Source organism: Oncorhynchus masou, chromosome 3, assembly GCF_036934945.1.
Source record: "Oncorhynchus masou masou isolate Uvic2021 chromosome 3, UVic_Omas_1.1, whole genome shotgun sequence".
In the NCBI taxonomy this organism is placed as follows: domain Eukaryota; kingdom Metazoa; phylum Chordata; class Actinopteri; order Salmoniformes; family Salmonidae; genus Oncorhynchus; species Oncorhynchus masou.
In genome coordinates, this window is record NC_088214.1 from 5365298 (window position 1) to 5389913 (window position 24616).

Sequence of the window (24616 nt, forward strand, 5' to 3'; positions counted from 1 at the left end):
TTGGTTGACTTGGTTGACAGCGTTGGGGGATGGGTAATGTAGTCTTGACTCTTGGTTGACAGCGTTGGGGGATGGGTAATGTATTGATGGTCATGTGCCAAATCAACACAAATGTGTTTATTTTTGTCTTTGATATTTATGAATCTTAGTTTTGTATGTTTATATAGTTATGATTATTTATTTGTGCTGTTCCAAATGTCTGAATAATAATGACAGTTAGTGCATTATGGTGTGTTTTTTTGTATGTTGGGGTGCGCCAAGTGGGGGGTTCACCACTGCTTAGGACGACTGGTTCGGTGATGGTGGTTTTAACTAAAGTAACTATGAAACCAGGAATTGTGACTGTAGTAATTATTTTGTGATGGAAACCAAGGCTTTTTGAAGGTTTCGCATCTCTCACCAAATTATGCCAAAAAACAGCTCATGACTCAGGTCTTCTTTTCAGTTCACAATGCACATTAGTGACATCTTCTGGTCAGCAATTAAAAGCAGTGTATGATCATCTAATGTTTTCTTTCTCCACTGTTTTAATCCAAACTGTAGTTCCTCAACATAAACTGACAACTCCTAATAACAACAATGGACTCTGTGGCATTACTTAGGATTGTAACATAGTGCACTTAACAACCACATGAGTCATTTTTTATGAAGTGCGGTGTTCCGCAGTTTAGCCACCCAGGGGAGACTCATCGAGTCCTCGTGACAGAAGGAGTCGACAGCACGAGGCGATGTCTCCCTCCGCTGAACGTGCCGTGAAGGTTCAGAGCCCGACGGGCTCTCCGGAGAGGAATAATTGAGGATGATTATGGTTGGTGAGTAATCAAGGGGCTAATTGCTTACCAGTTGCACGAGGCCCATAAAGCTGCCAGAACGGCAGCACATGGGGGCGGTAATTGGGGAAGAGAGGTTACTCCTGCATAGTTGAGGGCAGTACCAGAGATAACGGAGGGAGTTGGGTTTCGTTCTCCACTGGATACAGCAGGAGCCCAGAGAACAGTATCTCAGAGAAGTCCTTTTTGTTTCTTATTTAAATAAACACCCTTGAAAATGAGCTAATGCAATTCTGTCTGTATCCGATATGTGTAAACGTCTCGACCAAACCCCCTGGTCTTCCACAGAAGGTATCTTCATTTTTAGTCAAGTATGACAATTGAGTTATTTTTCCTCCACCACATCTACAGCATGTTGACGTAGTCTGATCACCAGAGATGATGTGTAATCCAGTCTGTTTCCTGAGAACTTTGTTCTGAGAATTTCACCATAATCTCCAGTGTTCCCTTTCAATTGCTACCACGGTTATGCGTATGCCTTACTCTTTATTTATTTTATGAAATGTTTCAATTTGGGCCTTTCCATATACTGTAGGTCAATATCCCCTCCAAGTGTAAAGGGTTCATTTTTTATTTTCGGCATCCATAGCTCAGTCTATGAATTTCAAATTGGTTGCATTTCTCCAGCCCCATCACTCATCTGTTTACCAAAATACGTGATATTTGTTGTTGGAATCCCAGAATACAATATGGTACAAATTACAATATTTTTATGGTATAAACAAACTGTTTGCTGAGTAATAAGTCCACCATCACAAGAGGTATGTAGGCCTACATGTTTTTAATCAACAATCATTTTCACCATGAAAATCATATTTTATGCAACACAGGAAAATGTTATAAGATGTATGTCTTGTTTATTCAGCGACTTCTTCTCTTGTTTATTCAGCAACTTCTTTGCCCTGTAAAAAAAAGACAAATCTGTACTCATGAGTGTGTTTACACTTGGAAAGAGTATAATGGATCCAGCATTTAAGATTCAGCCTTAATCTAGTATTTTTTTGCGTTACATGAAATGTGCTTATTAGCAGTCTGAAATACCTACATGATAGTGAGTGTTAAAGGTCAATATTGATTTCTGTGAAGACTGAATCATAGGTGGTGTTGATGTGGTCGTATCTGAGCACGAGTCAGATGTAGAATTTGTAGCAGCTCTGTACCTTTCCAGTGCTGCGAGATTTGGCTCTGAGCTTGTTGACTTGAGTCTCAGCGATGTCAGCACGCTCTTCAGCCTCCTCCAGTTCATGCTGAACCTTCCGGAACTTAGACATGTGGCCGTTGGCTTGTTCCTCCTGTGTGAGGAACAGAGAGGGAGAGCACAACATTCAACATGTGAAGCTTCAGGTAGCAAATGAATATGATTTTTAAAAGTATTTTCAGTTTCTATTTTTATTTGTATGTGACAAATTTAGGATTGCAAAGTATGTAGGGAGATAGATGATACAGTAGAGAAAGTGATTGTTGGGATGGGGGATCAAACCACTCCCTCCAGGGACGTAAAGTGCCTAACTCCCCTTTGATTACGTCACAATATATAGTCTTACAAATTAGGATTTAAATGGATTGAAATGTTATTTTTTTGTCAACGATCTACACAAACTGCTCTGGAATGACAAACTGGATTCCAATAAATTAAAAAATAATTAAAAATAGAACAATGTCTTTGTCTATGGCAATTGTATGGCTGTGTGCTCAATTTGATACACCTATCAGCAATGGATGTGGCTGAAATATTTGAAGGGGCGTCCACATACTTTTGCATGTGTATAAATATATATATATATAAAAACAAAATATATATATGTAGCCCCCGAGTCAATATAAATATTTTTGGGTCCGTCTCTGAGAGCTTAACACACCTGGACCGTTCAATATTAGCCCATTATTACTTCAAAATTCGATTTGGATGTTAATCACTGCTAGATAGACATATTTAAGTCTCACCATAGACTTCCAAGCAGATTTAAGTCAAAACTGTAACTTGGCCAATCAGGAACATTCCGGGTCTCCCTGGTAAGCAAATCCAGTGTAGACTTGGCCTTGTGTTATGGGTTATTGTCTTGCTGAAAGGTGAATTCATCTCCTAGTGTCTGGTGAAAAGCAGACTGAACCAAGATTTTCCTCCAGGATTTTGTCTTTGCCAAGCTCATGCTGTTCTTTTGTACTGAAAAACTCCCCAGTCCTTGCCGATGACAAGCATACCCATAACATGATGCAGCCATCACCGTGCTTGAAAATACTATGCTTTTTTTGCGTTATTACTTTAGTGCCTTCTTGATGGGCAAAAAATGGTTGAATCAATGTTGTTTATACAACCCCAAAAAAGTGATGATGTTGACTCAACATGGAAAACTGATTTGATTTGCAACAAGTAATCAACGTAACGGCTTTTTGTCTTTTTTTCAACCAAGATTTTACCTTAATTCATAGAAGTGGTGACATTTGTTGGTGATTTCACGTTGAATGCAGTTAGTTGACAACTCAACCAAATTCAAAACTAGACCAAGAAATGTCTGTGCCCTGTGGATTGTTGCAAAAAGGATGCATGTTTTGGAATATTTTTATACTGGACAGGCTTCCTTTTCACTCTGTCATTTAGGTTAGTAAAGTAACTATAATGTTGCTGATCCTTCCTCAGTTTTCCCCTATCACAGCCATTCAATTTGGTAACCGTTTTAAACTCGCCAATGCCCTCAGGATAAAATGACTGATCGGTTTCCTTCCTCTTCGGCAACTCTGTTAGGAAGGATATCTGTATCTTTGTAGTGACTGGGTATATTGATACAACATTGAAAGCCTTGTTAAAAACTTCACCATGCTCAAAAGGACACTCAGTGTCAGCTTTCTTCAGCTTACCAATCAGTGCCCTTCTTTGCGAAGCATTTGAAAAGCATAAACTAAAATGTTGTAATGTCTCCTAGGGAAGAAATATGCTTTTGAATGTATGCTTTCAGAGTATTTGACTAATGAAGGCTGCTCACCGCTTCCTCAGCCTGTCTCTTGTAGGCCTTCACTTTCATCTGCAGCTTATCTACCAGGTCCTGAAGTCTGCCAACGTTCTTCTTATCCTCCTCAGTCTGTGGGAGAAGATCAAAGAATCAAAGCCCAGTAGATGCATACACAAACCTGTTTGTGTCTACCCACAGGGCAAAGGCATCAATTCAACATCTATTTCACATTGGTTCAACGTATTTTCAATGAAATGACGTGGAAACGATGTTGATTTAACCAGTGTGCTCAGTGGTAAGTGTTTGAACAAGGTGCTTTCTCTTACCTGGTAAGTGAGCTCCTTGACTCTGCGCTCATACTTGCGGACTCCCTTGACTGCATCTGCACCTCTTCTCTGCTCAGCCTCCACCTCAGTCTCGAGCTCACGAACCTTGTTTGGAAGAAATTAACGTAGCCATTTGTTTGAGGGGGTGAAATCAGATGTAACAAATCAAAACAGAGGTATATTGTTCTACTCAGTCAAGGAGGCAAAATTGTTGTCTAATTGAAGGGTCTGTAAAGATAACAGCTGTTCATTATCTTGGTGGGTTATTGAGAGAAAAAGTCATTACACAATGGTCCTGAGTATGTTATCAAATACATTTCCAGAAATCAGTCTTTCAATATGTCCTAATCCACCCTGCTGGTAACTCACCCTGGACTCCAGTTTCTGGAGCTGCTTCTTGCCTCCCTTCATGGCCAGATTCTCAGCCTCATCCAGTCGGTGCTGCAGGTCCTTGACTGTGATCTCCAGGTTCTTCTTCATCCTCTCCAGGTGAGAGCTGGTGTCCTGCTCCTTCTTCAGCTCCTCAGCCATCATGGCCGCCTGGAATGGTAGTTTGTTTAATTTATCCACCATTTGGCACCAATCATAACACCCAACTGAGATCTTTGTTGTGGTAAACCAGCCCAGCAACCATTGGCCCTTGGTGACAAATCAAGTGGATGTAATTCAATAGATCATAAGGACTCACATCAGTGATGGCCTTCTTGGCCTTCTCCTCTGCGTTCCTTGCCTCCTGGACGATGTCGTCCACCTCTCCCTGCACCTGCACCAGGTCAGTCTCCAGCTTCTTCTTGGTGTTCAGAAGGCTGGTGTTCTGGAGGATGAAACAAGACCATTGGTTTGAATCTCAAGAGAACTTACAAGGCAGAAGAGGTATGCTTGGTTGAGTTTATTGAGAAATGGCTTGGAGCCGTACCTGGGAGTGCAGCAGTCCAACGCGCTCGCTGGCATCTACCAGCTCAGTCTCAGCCACTTTGCGGCCTCTCTCAGTCTGCTCCAGAGCAACTCTCAGCTCCTCAATTTCAGCCACCATCAGACCGTTCCTGCGCTCCACCATGGCTACCTGCTCCTTCATGTCCTCTGAGGCACGGACAGCGTCATCAAGGTGCAATTGGGCATCCTGGGGTTCAAAATAGCATAGGTTCATTAGGACTTGTGGAAGTAGAGGCGATAGGATTTGTGATAGAACTGTTCATTGGTAAGAATTTCCCTAATATCCCTACCTTTCTACAGTATATTAGTCAACACTATTCAATTTCTCTGTTCTATTCTTTTCTACAGATTCACAAACAAATCCCTCCCCATGTTCAGATGTTTGAGCCTGATATCCCGGTCCCTTTACCTTGAGCAGTCCCTGGACGTTCCTCAGCTGTTTCTGGGCCTCAGCGGCCTGCCTGTTGGAGTGGCTCAGCTGGATCTCCATCTCGTTCAGGTCTCCCTCCATCTTCTTCTTCACCCTCAGGGCGTCATTCCTGCTCCTGACCTCAGAGTCCAGGGTGCTCTGCATGGAGTCAATCATCCTCTGGCTGTTCCTCTTGATCTGCTCCATCTCCTCGTCCTTCTCAGCCAGCTTCCTGTCCACCTCACCCTTGATCTGGTTCAGCTCCAGCTGAACACGCAGAATCTTGGATTCCTCGTGCTCCAGTGTTGCCTGGACAAGGAGAAGCAGTCGGGTAAATTGTGTTCAACGCATTTGGATGTGAATAACACAAGGAATTACATATGTATAACTACAATAAACACAAATATGGGGAGCATTGAACTGTAGCTGGCATTGGCTATTGTTACACTGCTTTTCCCATCAAACAGCTGCAGTTTGTACCTCCGCCTCCTCCAGAGCGGTCTGAATCTCTGACTTCTCTGTCTCCACGGTCTTCTTGGCCTTCTCCAACTCATGGATGCTCTTGCCAGTCTCTCCAATCTGCTCAGTCAGGTCAGAGATCTCCTCTGCACACACAAGCACAGGAGCAGTTTAGACTTGTGAGATTTTCAGTGGATATCTCCAATGCGCTGAAGTTGACATTGAGGGTGCGTTCGTAAATTCACTCTGGCTACCCACTCCGATTTCAGAGCACTCTCGTCTGCGTGTGCCAGAGCACAGAATAATTGATGAATTGATGAATGCTCAACACCCTTTGAAGATGGTCGATGTCAGTAAACGTCGGCAATAAAGCGTATTTAAATTGTTGCCAGCAGCACAGTTACAGTCACCAACGCTCTGGATAACAGGAAAACAGCCTAACCAGCTCTGCTAGGGTGAGTAACATGGTCAGAGTGAGGTCTTCTCTCATTTGTGTCTGGAAATAGCTAGCCAACGTTAGCCAGTTAGTTTGGGTGCTTGACTGCTGTTGTGAGGTCAGAACGCTCAGATTAAACCTACTCGTAGGGCAGTGTCCAGTGTGTGCTTTGAACTCTCCGAGAGCATTAAGCTATGAATTTACAAATGCCCAGAGCGCACTCTGGCACTCCAGATGGAATTTACGAAAACACCTTCAATCATAATAATTCATTAATTAATCAGCACTTCATACAGTCTTGCAAATCCAATTGCCCCCACTTCCTTGGGCTGTTCAAAGGAATACCGATAACAAGTTAAGTTTTTATTTTATTTTATACCGTTCTAAAATGGTGTAATAGAAATTTGGATGGTTACAGTTTCCAAAATTTTCAAACCGCTAGTCAAACATGAGCCAAGTAAAACTGCTGTCAAATGCTCACGTTGCAGGTTCTTGTTCTCTCTCTTCAGAGTCTCCAGATGATCCAGAGCCTCCTCGTAGGAGTTCTTCAACTTGAAGAGTTCAGTGCTCATAGAGCGAGCCTCCTTCTGAGCTCCTTCCAGCTCAGCCTGACCCTCCTCATACTTCTGCTTCCACTCTGCCAGGACCTAGGGCGAATCCATGGGATTTTCATTACAAGTAATTGATGAAGAGTTTTAAATCAGAAAAATGCTACAATTATACCACAACTGATCATATAGCAGACAGAAAATGTCAACCTAGCGTGAGGTTTATTTATTTTCACCTTGTCAAAGTTACGCTGCTTCTTGTCTAGGTTGGCGGCCATGGCGTTGGCTCTCTCAACGTCAATCATGAGGTCCTCCACCTCTCCCTGCAGCCTCTGCTTGGTCTTCTCCAGGGAGGAGCACTTGGAGTTGGTCGCCTCAATGGTCTCCTCAGCGTCCTGCAGACGCTGGGCCAGCTTCTTCCTGTTTGACGACAGAGGGTGTAGGAATGTTACATATGGACCCTCACCATCCACACCCTATATTTGAGTTGTTGCTGTTGCGTGTGACTCACTTGGCCTCCTCCAGCTCCTCTGTGCGCTGGATGGCATCAGTTTCATACTTAGTCCTCCACTGAGCCACCTCACTGTTCGCTTTGGACATGCCGCGCTGCAGCTCTGCCTTGGCCTCCTGCTCCTCCTCAAACTGCTCTCTCAGGAGATCACAGTCATGGCGGGCAGACTGGACACCGTGGGCCAGGGCGTTTTTAGCCTGTGAAAGAGAAAGACAAAGAGATATTAGAGAGATAGTACAGCAAATGACAGTAGAAGTCTCTGAGGGTGGTGTAGTCACCATCTATCTATATGAAGATATGGCTATTATCTCTGTGGTCGGTAGTGTCCCTTTTATGTCCCTTACCTTGACCTCCTCCTCAATCTGCCTCTTCAACTCCTCCACCTGCTGGGTGAAGGCCTGTTTTCCTCTGGTCAGCTGAGACACCAGGGCTTCCTTCTCCTCCAGCTGGCGTCCAAACTCACCTGCAGGGATAGAGGGATACCTTGTTAATGGGGTCTCTGACCTCCTAAGATTGAAAATATATTTTTAGGTATCATAGGGCATTGTGATATGGTGAATAGTACACTAGAAACTATTGTGGACTGGACTATTGTGACATATCCCACAATACATGTTATTGTGTTTTACTGAAAGAAAGCATCAATTTGTTGTTCATTGTTGATGATGGTACCATTTTCTGTCAGGAGTCTGGCCCTCTGTCCACTGATGTCGTTGATCTGGCGAACATTCTCATCATTCTTAGTCTTGAGCTCACTCAGCTGGTCCTCAAGAGTACGGCACATCTTCTCCAGATTGCCCTGTTAGTGAAATATGTTCCACCATGACTTTATATATGGGACTCCTGTCAGCTGCAGTTCTCTTGAATGGTAATGCATTTTCACCCTCCTCAACGCTGCTTGATCAAAATATCACTACTCACCTTCGCCTTGGCGACGGCCTCCATGTTGCTGGAGAGGTCATCAATCTCCATCTTGTACTCGCTCTTCTCCTTCTCTAGCTTCTGCTTGACGCGTTGCAGGTTGTCGATCTGCTCCCCGAGCTCAGCCACACTGTCGGCCTGCTTCTTGCGCAGAGCGGCGGCTGTGGCCTCATGCTGCAAAGTGGACTCTTCAAGATCACGACGCATCTTCTGGAACTCAGCCTCACGCTTTTTGTTCATATCAATCTGAACAGCAGTGGCGCCTCCGGCCTCCTCCAGCCTCTCGCTGATCTCCTCAAGTTCCCTGGAGAGATCGGCCCTCTGCTTCTCAACCTTAGCCCTGGCAGCACGCTCAGCCTCAATTTCCTCCTCCAGCTCCTCAATACGGGCCTAGAACAGGGGGCAGGAGCAGGAGGAATTAACACTACAATGCAGTTGAAATGATTGAATGTGTTCACACAAAGCCAGTTCCACTAATATATTCAGTAGAAACTTTCCCATGCAGGAACCAAAACCACAACGGTAAGAAGCACCATCTTTACAATGGTAAGAAGGACCAGTAAGAAGCACCATCTTACATCCTACTGAGCCATCAGAAGCCACCAGGAAAAATGTGTGCTACCAGATTAATTGTTTTCAGGAAATGAAGGAAATGATTCAGGTGTTGACTTTCCTGTACTGGAGCTGAGATCCTGTACTGTACCTGGAGTTCCTTGATCTTCTTCTGCAACTGAGCTCCCAGAGACTGTTCATCCTCAACCTTGCTGAGGAGCTGGCTGGTCTCAAACTCCTTTCTAAGAAACACAAACACGTAGATTGCAGAGTTTTGGTTCGATATTGTAAAGAGAGAGTATCATAACATTCAGTTTTCTTTCAAGAATTACGTGCAAATGGTCATTCATAATTACAAGAATTAGTCAGGAACAACTACTGTTTTGATCAATATGTCAGGTAGTACTGTGTGTTTACTTCTTGATTTTCTCATCGGCTTGCTGCTTGTCATTCTCCAGGTCCATTATGGACTCCTGGGCCAGTTTCAGATCTCCCTCCAGCTTTCTCTTGGCTCTCTCAAGGTCCATACGGAGCTTCTTCTCTTGCTCCAGAGAACCCTCAAGCTATAAGATAAAAACACATATTGTTCAAATCTTAACAACTGAAGATAATATCATCTCACATACTATCATGGCCAAAATGTCAAACTTCTCTCACGTCGTCCACTTGCTGTTCCAGCTTTGTCTTGGCCTTGGTCAGAGTGTTGACTTTGTCCTCCTCTGACTGCAGGTCGTCCAGTGTCTGCTGGTGGGCCTCTTGGAGGGCTTTCTTCTCCTTGGTCAGCTTGGCAACACTCTCATCCAAAGACGCCATCTCTTCTGTCAGGTTTTTAACCTGAAACCCGCCAAACAAAATGAGTCTTTAAAGGAGAGATTTAGTTTGATATATATTGCATTCATTTAAATTATATTAGAAATGGGTCACCAAGTACAGTACCATATATTCAACACTAGATGGCATTGTACACCATGCCAGTGTACTGAATGGAATTCATAAACGAGGGGGGAACGTGCAATGAGTGTGGGGATTACTCCGCAACTGAAAATCAACTATTTTTCATTTTTCCTGCACCCACAATACGTCTTGAATTCCATTTCTGTTAAGCTATGTTTCGAGTTGATCATTGTTTAGTGGTTAGACTGTCACTGGTAAAAACATGAGACCTTGTTTTCAGTGGCGTGCTTCTCCTTCTCCACTTTGGCTAGGGTGAGCTCCAGGTCATCAATGTCCTTCTTCAGCTCAGAGCACTCGTCCTCCAGCTTCCTCTTCTTGGCAGTCAACTCAGCATTCATCTCCTCCTCATCCTCCAGCCTCTCAGTCATCTCTTTGAGTTTGGCCTCCAGCTGGATCTTGCTCTTGATGAGCCCCTCGCACCTTTCCTCAGCATCGTTCAGACTCTCACCTTCCTGGTTTCAGAACAGGAGAAAAAACTCAGAGGCCTCACTTTGTGTATCAAAAAATAGACTTAATTTAGTCAGAGATCAGAGCAAATCAATATAAATTCATGAAATATATTTTTAACGTGAGCTATAAAAATGTGGGAGTTAGCCACATACTTCACAGTGTGCGTGTTTGCTTATTGATGTGTGTGTAAATATGCCTTTACGAGGGTCGTTTGTCACTCACAGATGCGACTTGGAGAGCCAGGTCTGCCCTCTCCTGCGCCAGGGCCACTAACTTCTCCTCCAAATGCTTCTTGGTGGCCAGAGCCTTGGCCAGGTCTGTCTTCATCTTCTCATAGTTCTCCTTCATGTTGGCCAGCTCCTTCTCAGTCTCAGCGCTCTGCAGCAGGGGCTTGATCTTAAAGTACAACTTCATCCATGGCCAGGTTTTCACATTCATGAATGAGCGGATGTTGTACTGGATGGAGAAGATGGACTCTCTGGTCGACAGAAAGGATAGAGTGGCATGCTTATTTAAAAACAAATCTTTATTCAACTAGGCAAGTCAGTTAAGAACAATTTCATATATTCAATTATGGCCTAGGAACAGTGGGTTAACTGCTTTGTTCAGGGGCAGAACGACAGATTAGAACCTTGTCTGCTCAGAGATTCGATCTTTCATCCTTTCGGTTACTAGTCCAATGCTCTAACCACTAGGCTACCTGCCACCCCACTACATTCTGGTATACAGTTGAGGAATTGGGCTTGAGAAATGTAACAGGCATGGTCATGTAAGACACTTTAAAATATTTACCAAACAAAAAAACATTTTTTTCAAAGTTTAATTAAAACTTGTTGAGGATAGGGGGCAGTATTTTCACTTTGGATTAATTGCGTGCCCATAGTGAACTGCATCAAACTCTGTCCTAGATTGCTAATATATGCATATTATTATTACTATTGAATAGAAAACACTCCGAAGTTTCTAAAACTGTTTGAATGATGTATGTGAGTATAACAGAACTCATAGGGCAGGCAATATTCCAAACAAGAAGTGAAATTCTGAAAGTTGGGGCAACTTTGACGTCATCGCCCCCTCCTTTCCCAACAATATATGGATCTGGAAGCACTTCATACGCCTTCCACTAGATGTCCCCATTCAGTAGAAAGTGTAATGGAACATTTGCTGTGAACTTTGACCTAATGGGAGGGAAAATAGTCAGTGTCCCGACAGAATGCCATTTTGCTGTGACGCATTTCTCTATGGGTGCTACGGCTGTTCCATTCGGCCCCAGATGAAAACGTATGATCCGGTTGGAACGTTATTGGATATATATGAAAATAACATCCTGAAGATTGATTCTCTAACTTAGTTTGACCAGTTTATTCGACCTGGAATATATCTTTTGGAAGTTTTTGTGCGAGTTATCTTGGACCAGCAGTCAGTTTTTGGGCACGTGAGCTGAAAGTGATAGCAAATGCAGCTACTTGGACACTAGTATTGGACATTATGGAACAAAACAATGATTTATTGTGGAACTAGGACTCCTTGCACTACATTCTGATGAAAGATCATCAAAGGTAAGGGAATATTTATGTTGTAATTTCGTATTTCTGTTGACTCCAACATGGCGGTTATGTCTGAGCGCCGTCTCAGATTATTGCAATGTTAGGCTTTTTCCGTAACGTTTTTATAAAATCGGACACAGCGGTTGCATTAAGAACCAGCGTATCTTTAATTATATGTAGAACATGTATATTTAGTCAAAGTTTATGATGAGTATTTCTGTTATCTGGCGTTGCTTTCTATAATTCCTCCGGATATTTTGGAGGAATTTCTGAACATGGCATCAATGTAAACCGAGTTTTGTGGATATAAAAATGCATATACATAAAAATAAATGTACTGTGTAACATGTCATATGACTGTCATCTGATGAAGATTTTCAAGAGGTTAGTGATTAATTTTATTTCTAATCCCGCTTTTGTGATTTTATCTTTGGCAGGAAAAAATGGCTGCATTTTTTTTCTTTGGTTTAAAGGAGATTTTACTGTAATTCTACGAACAAACTTTGCAATGGAAAAGTTTTTCCAGTATATGTTACTTTTTTTCTGTCTAAATTGAAATGCCACCTCTATTAAATTCATAGACAGCTCTCTCGATGACAGGACTGACAGGTTCTGAGCTCATGAGGCATTTTGTATTCTTAAGAAATGAATATGTTAATATCCCAAATTTAAATGACCTATTGAACAGCTTGCCAGTTTCCCAAACTGCAGCGTTAGTAGAGCATTAGAAGACGCACTTTCTCCTTCTGATCAACTCACATCACATACAGTATGTAATAATAATGCATTACATACAGGGGGTTGACAGTACGCTTTGCCAAAATGTCTACTCTTTCTCACCTCCTCTCCATCATCTTGGAGAACTCTCTCCTCATGAGGAATCCACGGCTGAGAGCCTGGACCATGCCGACCAGAGCTGCTAGCTTCTCATCTCTCATCTCCTCCAGGACACCCAGCAGACCAGCTTTGAAGAACACCTGAAACAGGTTAACGTTGTCAATGGAACCACAGTCAGATGTTGACAGATATAAATGGTTGTTCCCCTCTCCAAAGAGGGGAACAACACCACTAGACTGAATTGAACAACATAAACATTGCAATTCTTACAAACAAACCAAGGGATAGGTTGTTTATAAGTTGTTAGTTATTGTACAGTTGTAGATGAATAACGTCTACTGATATAACTGGAGCCATACCACTCTAACACAATGCACATGATAATGAGTTGAGTTTCTCTGTTCTATACTTGTGACGTTTGAATATGATGGAGAAAAAAAGGTACAATGTTTATCCACCTTTTCAATGAGTTAAATGAAGAAGAAAGAACAATATCATGGATATATCAACTGGAGAGATTTTGAATGGTTGAGGTTTATATTAACATTGTAGTTGTGTTTTGTTGTCAGCCATGGCTGTGTTGTATTTGACTGACCTTGGTGTGTCCAAACTTATAATCCTCGTGATTTACATCAATGGACCCAAGCAGCTTCTCAGAAGCCTTCTTGTTGTCCATGAACTGGCCCTCTGGGATGACACTGGCATTCAGTACTTTATACCTGAATGTGGAGACATTTTTAACATGTGTCAAGTTGTAACAGGTTGGTCAAATTACGTGAAAGGTAAGCCTATGCTGATGCTGGGAAAACCCTTAACGCAGGTGTGTGTGTGTGTGCCTGTGCGTGTACATTAGTGTTTACATGCATGTACCTCTGCTTGAAGTCAGCATAGATGATTCTGCTGGGGAAGCCCTTCCTGCAGATCCTGATACCCTCCAGAACACCATTACACCTGAGCTGGTGGATAACCAGGAAGTTCTCCATCAGACCTGGTAAAACAAACCGAGTCTATTTTAATACTCATAAACAGGTTAAAGATTCAGATGGTTAAGGTTAGTGATACTGTACTGATAAGATGTCCTATTTAACACAATATACACCTGGAGTCTTTGACTCGTTGGGGATCAGGCAGCGCACAAAGTGAGGATGAGTGCTCCTCAAGTTGGTCATCAGCTTGTGTAAGTTCTCCTGTAAGAGGGTTACAAACCATGTTCTCAGAAATCATTCATGATCATCATTGCGCCTTTTGAAGGTCTGAATAGACACATTTTAAAAGCTCACCCTGAACTGGGACGACACAGTCTGCATGGAACCACCCTTCTTCTTGCCTCCTTTCTTGGCTTTATCTGTTAAAATGAGGGGAAATGCAAGAGATAATTAGAAGTACATTTCCTAGAGCAGAATAAGTAGAATAATAATAAGATGTAAGATATCTATAGCGGTGGTGTCTTCAGCAAGCACACTAATTATAAACCAGATCATGTCGGGAATCTTCACACTTATCTCAATGCAACCGGTATCGATGACACGATGTAAATTAACACATATTGTAGGAGAAAATGAACCCAGTGAATAAACAGAGAAATTGTAATACGTTCAATGACAAGAACAATTTAAATTGTCACGTGCTTCGTAAACAACAGTTGTAGATCAACAGTGAAATGTTGACTTACGGGCCCTTCCCTACATTTTAGAGTGAAATGTATAGATGAAAAATAATAACGTGGGAAAAATACACAATGAGTAACAATATCTTGGCTATAGATACACAGGGTACCAGTACGAGTCGGTGTGCAGGGGTACCAGGTCATTGAGGTAGATATGTGATGCTAGTCTTACCCTCAGGTGGGGCAGCAGGGTACAGGGTAGCCAACAGTTTGACTGAGGCCTTCCCGTACATCAGAATAACTGATTCGTTCAGGGGGTCCTTGTTCTTATCCAGCCAGCCAGTGATGTTGTAGTCCACAGTGCCGGCATAGTGTACGAGAGAGAAGTGGGCCTCTGGCTTGCCTTTGGCAGGCTTGGGCTTCTCAAACGCCTTGGTTTTGCCAAGATGCTGGTCGTTCAACTTGTTCTTGAAGGTAGTGTCTGAAGCCTTGGGGAACATGCACTCCTCTTCAAGGATGGAGAAGATGCCCAATGGCTTTAAGAAAAGAGATTTAAGAAACATTTATTCCTTTAGTAAACATGCTATTATAGGATTCTATTCATTTAGGGTCACATATATGGAGACATATTGAGTTCTCAACCGTCAAAGACATTGTACCTCTGTGATAATATATCACACATCACTCGCTATGAGCTTTGCTGCTGTGGTCCAGTATAATCCTCTGACAGTTTACCTTCTCAATAAGCTCAATGCAGGCAGCCAAGTCCATGCCGAAGTCAATGAATTCCCAGACAATTCCCTCCTTCTTGTACTCCTCTTGCTCCAGGACAAACATGGTGTGGTTGAAAAACTGTTGCAGTTTCTCATTGGTGAAGTTGATGCACAGTTGCTCCATGCTGTTGTACTGTTGAAGCAATTTCAAAAAGGATCATTTCATCGTACAAGGCTGTAATCCCTCTCAATCACAACTAATTGTCTTGTTCTGGTCTCATACTCACATCAAAGATCTCAAACCCGGCAATGTCGAGCACACCGATATAGAACTGCCTTGGATTCTTGGTGTCCAACATCTCGTTGATACGGATGACCATCCACAAGAACATCCTCTCATAGATGGACTTGGCCAGAGCCATGACTGCATTATAAACCTGCAAAGATAATACCTCAAATGAATACATGAGATATGAGATACCATATCTAGCCATAAGGTGATAAGCGCTTGGAAAAACAACATTAGACCTACTATTGAAAAAAAAAAGGCAATGTTCTCATCCCCAAAAGAATTCCGGTGCTCAGAAAATGGTAGATGCTGTGTTTCACTTTACCTGAGCCACAGTCTGTCCCTTGGTCACATACTCGTTGCCGACCTTCACTCTGGGGTAGCACAGACATTTCAGCAACTCCGCTGAGTTCAGGCCCAGCAGGTAGCCGATTTTATCAGCCACTGGAGAGAGAACCAACATCAACAGACTCAGGCACTCAAGATCGCTTGTTTCTGATGTTACACTGGACAGGTTTTGATTGTCATCCTCATCCTCTTGTTTCAAATCTCTGTGGAGGTTGGAATTTAGTCTCCATCGTGTATCTCCTACCTGACCTTGATGTGGTACTGTCTGTCTTACCATTTCTATTTCTATGTTGGTGAATGGGACTAACGCTTTGCATGTTGTATATCTATGAGTGGGACTCACCCTCTGTGCCGTCTGGCTCGGCCTGCTCCTCACGCTGCTTCTGCTTGAATTTCAAGTTGCCATGGTGCGTTACAGCTCCTGTCAGCTTGTAGATGGCCATCTTCTCATCATTAGTGAAGCCCAGGATCGTAATGGCATCCTGGAATTAGAGAGGAAGTACAACAGTGATGAACTCAACAGTAGGTTGCTCTGTTACAGTACACTACAGTTCTGTGCTCACTCCAGAACAAACGGGATGGATTGAATTGACTGGCTTCTCTGTTTCACATGATTACCTTTGGCCAACACTATTATGTGGCAGCACAAGAGCAGTTTTACACAGTTCTGCAGGACATTTAGTAGCACTCTCTTGTCTTACATGTACTTAAAGGTGAAGTGTGGAGGCATGACAAGTGGTTTGAGACACATGTCAACTAACACAAAGGTGCCTATCTGTCACCAAGTTGGTATTGCACAATGTTCCTACCCGTTCCATGTCTAGAGTTTGGTTAGCCCTTTGTATAACTCACGTCTGTGGCATCCAGCTCTTCCTTGTCGTTGATGCTGGCCACAGCGATATGACCCTGGCTGATCATGGGGAAGTCGTAGGGGTTTGTGGTGAGGAGCGTCATTTCTGTGGACAACGGAGAATGGCTTCTCAGTTAAATCGAGTAGAATTTCCCTGTCCCACCTTTACAGTATCTCTCCCTCCTTTACTCAGTCGATGGACTCAAGGATATTTTTTGTATATAATAAATAGCATCAAAAAACTGGACTGAGGCTCCTAGAGTAGTGCATCACAGTGCATTACTTGATAGGTCTTTCCAATGAAAGATCTATAAAGACCTGAAACATGTCTAGATGCCTTGTTATCTTGGATGTACTCATTGTAATAGTATTAATAATAGATGGACTATGATTATTTTAATACAAAAAATAAAATCTAAAAATATTATCTAAAATATTCATCATCTCATTATCTTCCTTCCTCATCATCTCAACATAAAATAAAGCACCACCCCAACATCAACAAAAATGAAATTGGCATGTTTGTTTTGTAGTTAAAAATGAGGAAGACAAGTATCTCCAATGACATCAAAAAGTGCCTTTTAAATCATTAAGACTTTATGCATATAATAACTTCCGATCTTAATTTCACATTTGAAACCTCTAGTGCTTTTGCGGAAAAACACTGTCTTTCAAAGATAATTCGTAAAAATCCAAATCACTTCACAGATCTTCATTGTAAATGGTTGAAACACTGTTTCCTATGCTTGTTCAATGAACCATAAACAATTAATGAACATGCACCTGTGGAACGGTCATTAAGACACTAACAATTGCAGATGGTAGGCATTAAATGTCAGAGTTATGAAAACTGGAAAGCTGGACTGAGGGCTTGTAGGCCTGTTGTAAGGCAGGTCCTCACCAGACATCACCGGCACAAACCCACCATATCTGGACCAGACATGACCGGCAAAAATTGCTCATCACTGACGAGTCGCGGTTTTGTCTCTCCAGGGGTGATGGTCGGATTTGCGTTTATTGTCGATGGAATGAGCGTTACACCGAGGTCTGAGCTTGTTGTCATTGCAGGCAATCTCAACGCTGTGCGTTACAGGGAAGACATCTTCCTCCCTCATGTGGTACCCTTCACGCAGGCTCATCCTGACATGACCCTCCAGCATGACAATGCCACCGGCCATACTGCTCGTTCTGTGCGTGATTTCCTGCAAGACAGGAATGTCAGTGTTCTGCCATGGCCAGCGAAGAGCCCAGATCTCAATCCCATTGAGCACGTCTGGGACCTGTTGGATCGGAGCTAGGGCCATTCCCCCCAGAAATGTCCGGGACCTGTTGGATCGGAGGGTGAGGGCTACGGCCATTCCCCCCAGAAATGTCCGGGAACTTGCAGGTGCCTTGGTGGAAGACTGGGGTGACATCTCACAGCAAGAACTGGCATCTGGTGCAGTCCAGGAGGAGGAGATGCACTGCAGTACTTAATGCAGCTGGTGGCCACACTAGACACTGACTGTTACTTTTGATTTTGACCCCCCCTTTGTTCAGGGAAACATTATTCCACTTCTGTTAGTCACATGTTTCTGGATCTTGTTCAGTTTATGTCTCAGTTGTTGAATCTCGTTTTTGTTCATACACATATTTACACATAATAAACGCAGTTCACAGTCAGAGGACGTGTCTTTTTTTGTTGCGTTTATATGTAGTATATAATAACTAGCATCAAAAGACTGGACTGAAGCTTCTAGAGTAATGCATCGCAGTCTTTCCCATGAAAGATCTATAAAGACCAGACACATGTCTCGATGCCTTGTTATCTTGGATGTACTCATTGTAATAGTATTAATAGATGAACTATGATTTTTTTTTCCCACAGATGGAGGGGTGAATAATTTCACATCAACCTCTACTTTTCCTTACCAACTAGTTCAGGTTTGTGGCCCGTCATTAACTGGTAGAAGATGTGGTAGCCTCTCTCATCGGGCAGCTGGAAGGCCACTCTGGACTTCTCCAGCAGGTCTGAGAGAGAGAGAGAGAGAGAGAGAGAGAGAGAGAGAGAGAGAGAATTACATGTGATGAATGTATCTCCTAAAATATTCTGGGTGAATTATGGAAAGCATTGAGAAACAATCAAATCCAACTCACAGGTCTCAATATCAGCTTTCGCCAGTTTGCCTGCTTGGAAGTGAATCCTGATGAATTTACCCTGTAGTTGAGCATGGGGGTTAGAAATAGGTATTTGATAGAACCCCTTGACATGTTAGTTTGTTGGACTGTTATAACTATAAGGATCTACTGAAATGTTGTTGTTTTTCCAAATATAATGTCACTTCCACAGTATGTCCTTCAAACTTACAAAGCGAGACGAGTTGTCGTTCCTCACTGTCTTGGCATTACCGTAAGACTCCAGCAGAGGGTTAGCTGCAATGATCTGATCCTCAAGAGACCCCTGATTGATAAAAACACACAAGTTGCTTAGAAACTGGTAAACCCTTTCTTGAAATAAGATTCACCTCTGGGGAATAAAACGTTTACACAGCCCACCTACTGAAATGTGTTAAACAAGGACCACCTACGGTACCTGCATTTTGCCGGCCTCTACTTCCTTCTTGGAACCAGATACTGCAATGGTGGCGAAGTACTGGATGACACGCTTGGTGTTGACAGTCTTTCCTGCACCGGATTCTCCACTGGTTAATATGACAGAGAAAGAGGGGTTTTAGTCACAGATTGCGTCAGATTGGCTTTCACTAAGAAATACCATTAAAATATACACTGTTGACCTGTTTTCTAACAGAAGTAAATAATTAACAAATATTCCCACTCATTGATGTATTATTGCACATAGACTAGTCCAAAATAATCCCAAATACATTAAAGCAGATGTTGTTTTGTTTCTGAGGAGGGGGCCGGAACATAATTGCAAATCATTTGTGCAAATTGACTGCAAGAAACCCAAACAGATTTAACAAAAACATAATAATTTCAAATCTGGATTACATTGGGATATGATCACATATGTCTCTCTATTTATGTGTGGGAATACTTTGAGAACAGATTTCCTACATTATAATCACTTGGACCTGATTTCCATTCATACATTTTTTTTACAGTCTTTTATGTCCAACAATAATAACTCAATCAAATATATGTTGAATGTACAACACAGTAGGAACACGTTGCTCTTTCCATGACATCGACTGACCAGGTGAATCCAGGTGAAAGCTACACTCCCTTATTAATATCACCTGTTAAATCCACTTCAATCAGTGTAGATGAAGGGGAGGAGACGGGTTAAAGAAGCCTTGAGACAATTGAGACATGGACTATGTGTGTGTGCTATTCAGAGGGTGAATGGGCAAGACAAAAGATTGCAGTGCCTTTGAACGGGGTATGGTAGTAGGTGCCAGGCACACCAGTTTGAGTGTGTTAACTACAATGACTATAATCCATTGTGCGCCTACACAGAGAGACAGAGAAGAGACAGAAGACGATGCGATGGAGAAGGATATAGAGATGTTGCTTCACAAGGTATCTCTACCTGAAAATGTATGATCTAAGTGATGGATATTTGGTGTTCAGCAGTCATAAAAGTAGGCCTTATTTACTCTGAAGAACTACTATAACAGTGATTCTGTCAGACAACATAGGCAGCAGCTCTCTAGAAAATAGATGATGACTTGGAATGAAAAAACAAAGTCATCAAATTAAACAAATGCGAGGCCTCCCGGGTGGCGCAGTGGTTAAGGGCGCTGTACTGCAGCGCCAGCTGTGCCACCAGAGACTCTGGGTTCTGTATACAACTTAAATATTGACTTAAAGTAATGTGACTAAACGAGGAAGCAATAAGGCCAGAGGGGGAATGGTATAATGCATTTAGTTGTGCAACTGACCAGGTATCCCCTTTCCCTAGTTATTAAAAATAATAACAGACATTTTGGTTAATCGCTCAGCACAAACAACTTACGTAATCAGGATGGACTGGTTCTCCTTATCTGGAACCAAAAAACATCATGTTTATTAAACTAAAGCAACATTATGGGTATATTATGAATTTCATTTTGGAACATTTTCTAAGGCTAATGAAATCAGATATTCAATACAAAATGTTCAAACCTACATGAGAAACAGTAGATTCCCTCCCTCCCTCCATCCACCCACCCATCCCGCCCACCCATCCATCCATCCATCCATCCACCCATCCATCCATGAGAGCTCGTACCAATCATCATGAACTGAAAGGCATTGTCAGAGACGGAGAAGATATGGGGTGGAGCCTCCATCCTCTTCTTCCCTCTGTAGGCGTTGACAACCTCTTCGTCGTACACGGGGAGCCACTTGTAGGGGTTCACCGTGGCACAGAAGAGCCCAGAGTAGGTCTGGATGAAAGGGATTCGATCAAATCGGATAAATGTACTTGTTTTCTTGTTGGTCGACTGCAGTGGTATGTTGTGGTTTATACCGTTCATGTATGTGTAGTCCTGGAAGTGTGTATTTCTTATGTTGATGTATGTGTAGTACTGTAAGTGTGTATTTCTTATGTTGATGTATGTGTGTGTGTGTTTATGCAGGTTTCTTACATAGATCATCCATGCTGCATAACGCTCTTTGAGGTTATACAACACAGAGGCTTCATTCAGGTAGGTCATCATGGCCATGTCCTCAATCTTGTCGTACTTAGGGGGGTTCATCTGATAGATGTCTGCTTCTTTGAACTCTTTCCCTTCCTGAAACAGTCAGAAATCTACATTACACACAGATCAAACTGGACATGACTGAATGTGTTTTGCTCATTATTTACTTCAATCTTTTTTTTTAAATGCATACCCCAGTTGAATCCAACTACTCTGTTATCACCCATTGACACATACATGGATATTCTTGACTAATCAATAACAATAATTCATGCCATTGTTAAAGATTATATTCTGCTTACAAAAAAAACAAAGAAATATTTCTACAATTCAATTCAATTCAAGGGCTTTATTGGCATGGGAAACATGTGTTAACATTGCCAAAGCAAGTGAGGTAGATAATATATAAAGTAAAATATATAAAGTGAAATAAACAATAAAAATGAACAGTAAACATTACACATACAGAAGTTTCAAAACAATAAAGACATTACAAATGTCATATTATATATCTAGATCTATCTTTTGTTCCTGATTTCATATGGTCTTATAGGCATTTTGTTTAAATTCATGTTGATGATTTTTCAAGAAAAATAGTAATGGCACAAACTTGAACTTGAATACTTTTCAGATCAGACTTACCTCCTTGCTGCCGTCAGGTTTGGTGACTGTCACAGTACACTTGCCATCGGCCCTGGCAGTGACCAAACCCTTTAGGTACAGCTCCACCTTGTCTGTCACGTAGCAGGCGTTCTTTGAATCAAACGGCATGGCTTGTGCCTCCATCCTCTCCCTCTCAGGCTTACGAAGGTACAAGGCAGCCTTGCCGTAGATTTGCATCTCCGCGTCCGTACTCATGGTGACGGATTACTAGGAAAGAGATGAAACAAGGAACTAGAGTGACTCTGTGGTGCTTCCTCCACAGTCAACAGAGTTAGATGAGCAGTATCTCTTACACAATATTTTCATCGTTTTTATATGAAGACTCAAACAATGTCTCACCTTCGTTTTCCCCTCCTACAGATGAAGTTGTACTTCTTGGATGAGCCTGTGAAACATAAGGGTGTTGTGAATTCTAAAGCCTTATCATTTAGCCCCTGAAAGGCTAGAAAACAATTTGAATGGCATCATTCAACCCAAATCATTACAGCCATGTCCAATTCAACTACATGGTGCAACTGGAAACTTTCATTTTACTGGTGGCAACTTAGATGACTAGACATTCGGTCCAGAATTTAAATAAATACCTCTGAAAACCAAGTTACATTCTAGAACTCCCCCTCGGCAGGTAGCCTAGTGGTTAGAGCGTTGGACTAGTAACCGGAAGGTTGCAAGTTCAAACCCCCGAGCTGACAAGGTACAATTCTGACGTTCTACCTACTGTTCCTTGGCTGTCATTGAAAATAAGAATTTGTCTAGTTAAATAAATAAAAATACAAACAAGTGCAGGAGCACAACTTCTGACTGTGAATTAAAGTTATAGATTTTAATGATAACACTAATGTTAAAATAATTATAAATAATAAAATCATAAAAATTGTTTTAATCAATGCCACTTGATTGCATATTGTAAAATCGTATAAGAGATGTGCACAAATAAAATGCAGAACTCAATTCAAACATTGCATTTAGCTACTACCTCAGATGCTGAGTGAATGTAGAAATCTAAGGAGGTGGAGAGAGTCTTACCACAGAGGAAGAAGGTATCTGACTTAAGAATGCTGGGGCCTCAGCCTCCTTATATCTGGTTGAAAGTGCCAACCAAGCAGAAGTTAATTATGGACCACCCTGGTGCAGGAAATGGATTGGATGAGAGACCTCTGTGTTTCTGTGTCTCACTAGCCCCTCCCACTCCAGGGAGCATCCCACACACTCCCGTTACATGACTTTGGAATATCATATTTGTCTCTCAATGGAATTTCACAGAATATACGTAAATTATATGCATTTTAATAATTAGGACAACATCATAGTTTTTTAAATCATTGATGAATGATATTGAGACTGATTCCCTGACCTGTCACTGTTTTTGATTTTGTGTTACTCTTGTGAATTCTATGGTTTTTACTAGTTTACTTGTAGTTTTTCATGTTGTTTGTCTGTCATTTTTGTAATGACTTGGTGCTGCCTATCTTGGCCAGGACGCTCTTGAAAAAATACTTTTTAAATCTCAATGAGCCCTTCCTGGTTAAATAAAGGTTAAAATAAAAATGACTCGTTTACTTATCAAATGTGTTCCAATATTACAACCACGGCCCCTCAAGTACTGTAATGGAGTCAGTCCATGTTGCCCCAATACCATTAAAATAGTTTTCATAAAATATAATCTGAGAATATTTAGTTAAATTTTTGTGGTATTATTCCTTATCAACAACTTTATGTATATTTTCACAATTGTTTTTGTCATTTTGTATTTGGTTTTCAATAATCGCTCATTAAACTGTTGAATGAAATGTGTATTTATTAATCTAGAATATGATATTTTGAAGATGCTGGAGGCACTTTGATTTGTCTGACATTTCAGTTGTCTAAAACGGTCAGCACACTATTTCAATGTTCGGTTCACTTTCAAATACCACATTGTTTAAACACTGTTTATTTGGCCACAAAGACCTCAACTGTCTTTACAGCCGTGGATCTTCTCACAATGTACTGAGCACTGTACTGAGATCAGGGCTGGGGTCATTTCAAATCATTTCAAGTCAATTCAGGAAGTGAACTTTTATTTCTCATTAAAATAAATCACTGTGCACAGTTTACTTCCTGAATGAACTGATTTGTATTTCTTCCACTACAGCACTAACGTACTGAACCTGATTTCAGTGCTAAATTGAAGATTATGATCAGACGATTTAGCTGAAGGCGTTGTGTTAATGCTGGGGTGGAATAAAGTTTGAACACCATGTGGATGGCTGTCCAGAACAGAAGTTGAATACCCCCTGATACACTATTAATAACTGGCATTAGTAAACTGGCATATTAAAACTGCCATTGTACATATCTGTCGTATTTTGGCAGGGCCGGGAGGATTCGGAATGGAAGTCTTGATCCAATACATTTTAAGGGTGTGACTCAGGGCTCCATTCAATCCGTAGCGTTTTGAGATCTGCATTGTAGTGCGGATGACATTTAAAGGCAATGTCGCCGGAGACTGAATTCACGGTAAACGCTGCATATGTCGGCTCAATAGGAAATGTCCCTTTAGATGTCAACCCATGCTACATCGCAGATCTTCTGGTCTATGGATTGAATCGAGCCCCTAGTCTGTAGTTTCATCACCACAGACAGGAGTTTGCCCGAGACACCCCAACACCTTGGCTCATGTCAGCATTTTTTTTACATGATTTCATCCATTAAAATGTCACAGCCAGTAAAAATCTATATCTGGAAATGAAATGTCACAAGCTGTGGCATGGATCCACAAGACAACTGAGCTGGGCTCGGTTCACTCACATCTTATTTTCCAGGACCCATATTTTGCTCTAAATTTATTACAGAGGCCAATAAAGGCAACGTGAGGACCT

The 24616-nt window shown here is 41.9% G+C and overlaps 2 protein-coding genes across 2 annotated transcripts in view; one reads left to right on the plus strand and one right to left on the minus strand.

Annotated features, from left to right (window-relative positions):
* Positions 1-797, plus strand: part of LOC135518731 (guanine nucleotide exchange factor VAV3-like) — an 11212-nt gene extending 10415 nt beyond the window's left edge. Inside the window, exon 3 of the mRNA XM_064943820.1 lies at positions 672-797. Within this exon, the coding sequence (XP_064799892.1) occupies positions 672-797 (126 nt within the window). The remainder of the gene's footprint in view (positions 1-671) is intronic.
* Positions 798-1656: 859 nt separating this feature from the next.
* LOC135509115 (myosin heavy chain, fast skeletal muscle-like) lies at positions 1657-22192 on the minus strand. Its single transcript, XM_064929476.1, has 40 exons — positions 22095-22192; positions 21735-21962; positions 21039-21185; positions 20681-20837; positions 20426-20453; positions 19040-19148; positions 18815-18907; positions 18604-18664; positions 18379-18477; positions 16470-16573; positions 15961-16099; positions 15595-15713; positions 15268-15417; positions 15003-15173; positions 14500-14803; positions 13942-14006; positions 13761-13848; positions 13532-13649; positions 13257-13380; positions 12665-12801; positions 10500-10755; positions 10037-10279; positions 9531-9707; positions 9291-9436; positions 9025-9115; positions 8322-8711; positions 8073-8199; positions 7745-7863; positions 7401-7597; positions 7126-7309; positions 6823-6988; positions 5927-6051; positions 5447-5755; positions 5021-5224; positions 4793-4918; positions 4474-4644; positions 4105-4209; positions 3812-3907; positions 1991-2122; positions 1657-1732 (listed from the first exon to the last, which is right to left on the minus strand). The coding sequence occupies exons 2-40, from the start codon at positions 21948-21950 to the stop codon at positions 1712-1714; spliced, it is 5814 nt and encodes a 1937-aa protein (XP_064785548.1). The 5' UTR covers positions 21951-21962; positions 22095-22192; the 3' UTR covers positions 1657-1711.
* Positions 22193-24616: the final 2424 nt, after the last annotated feature.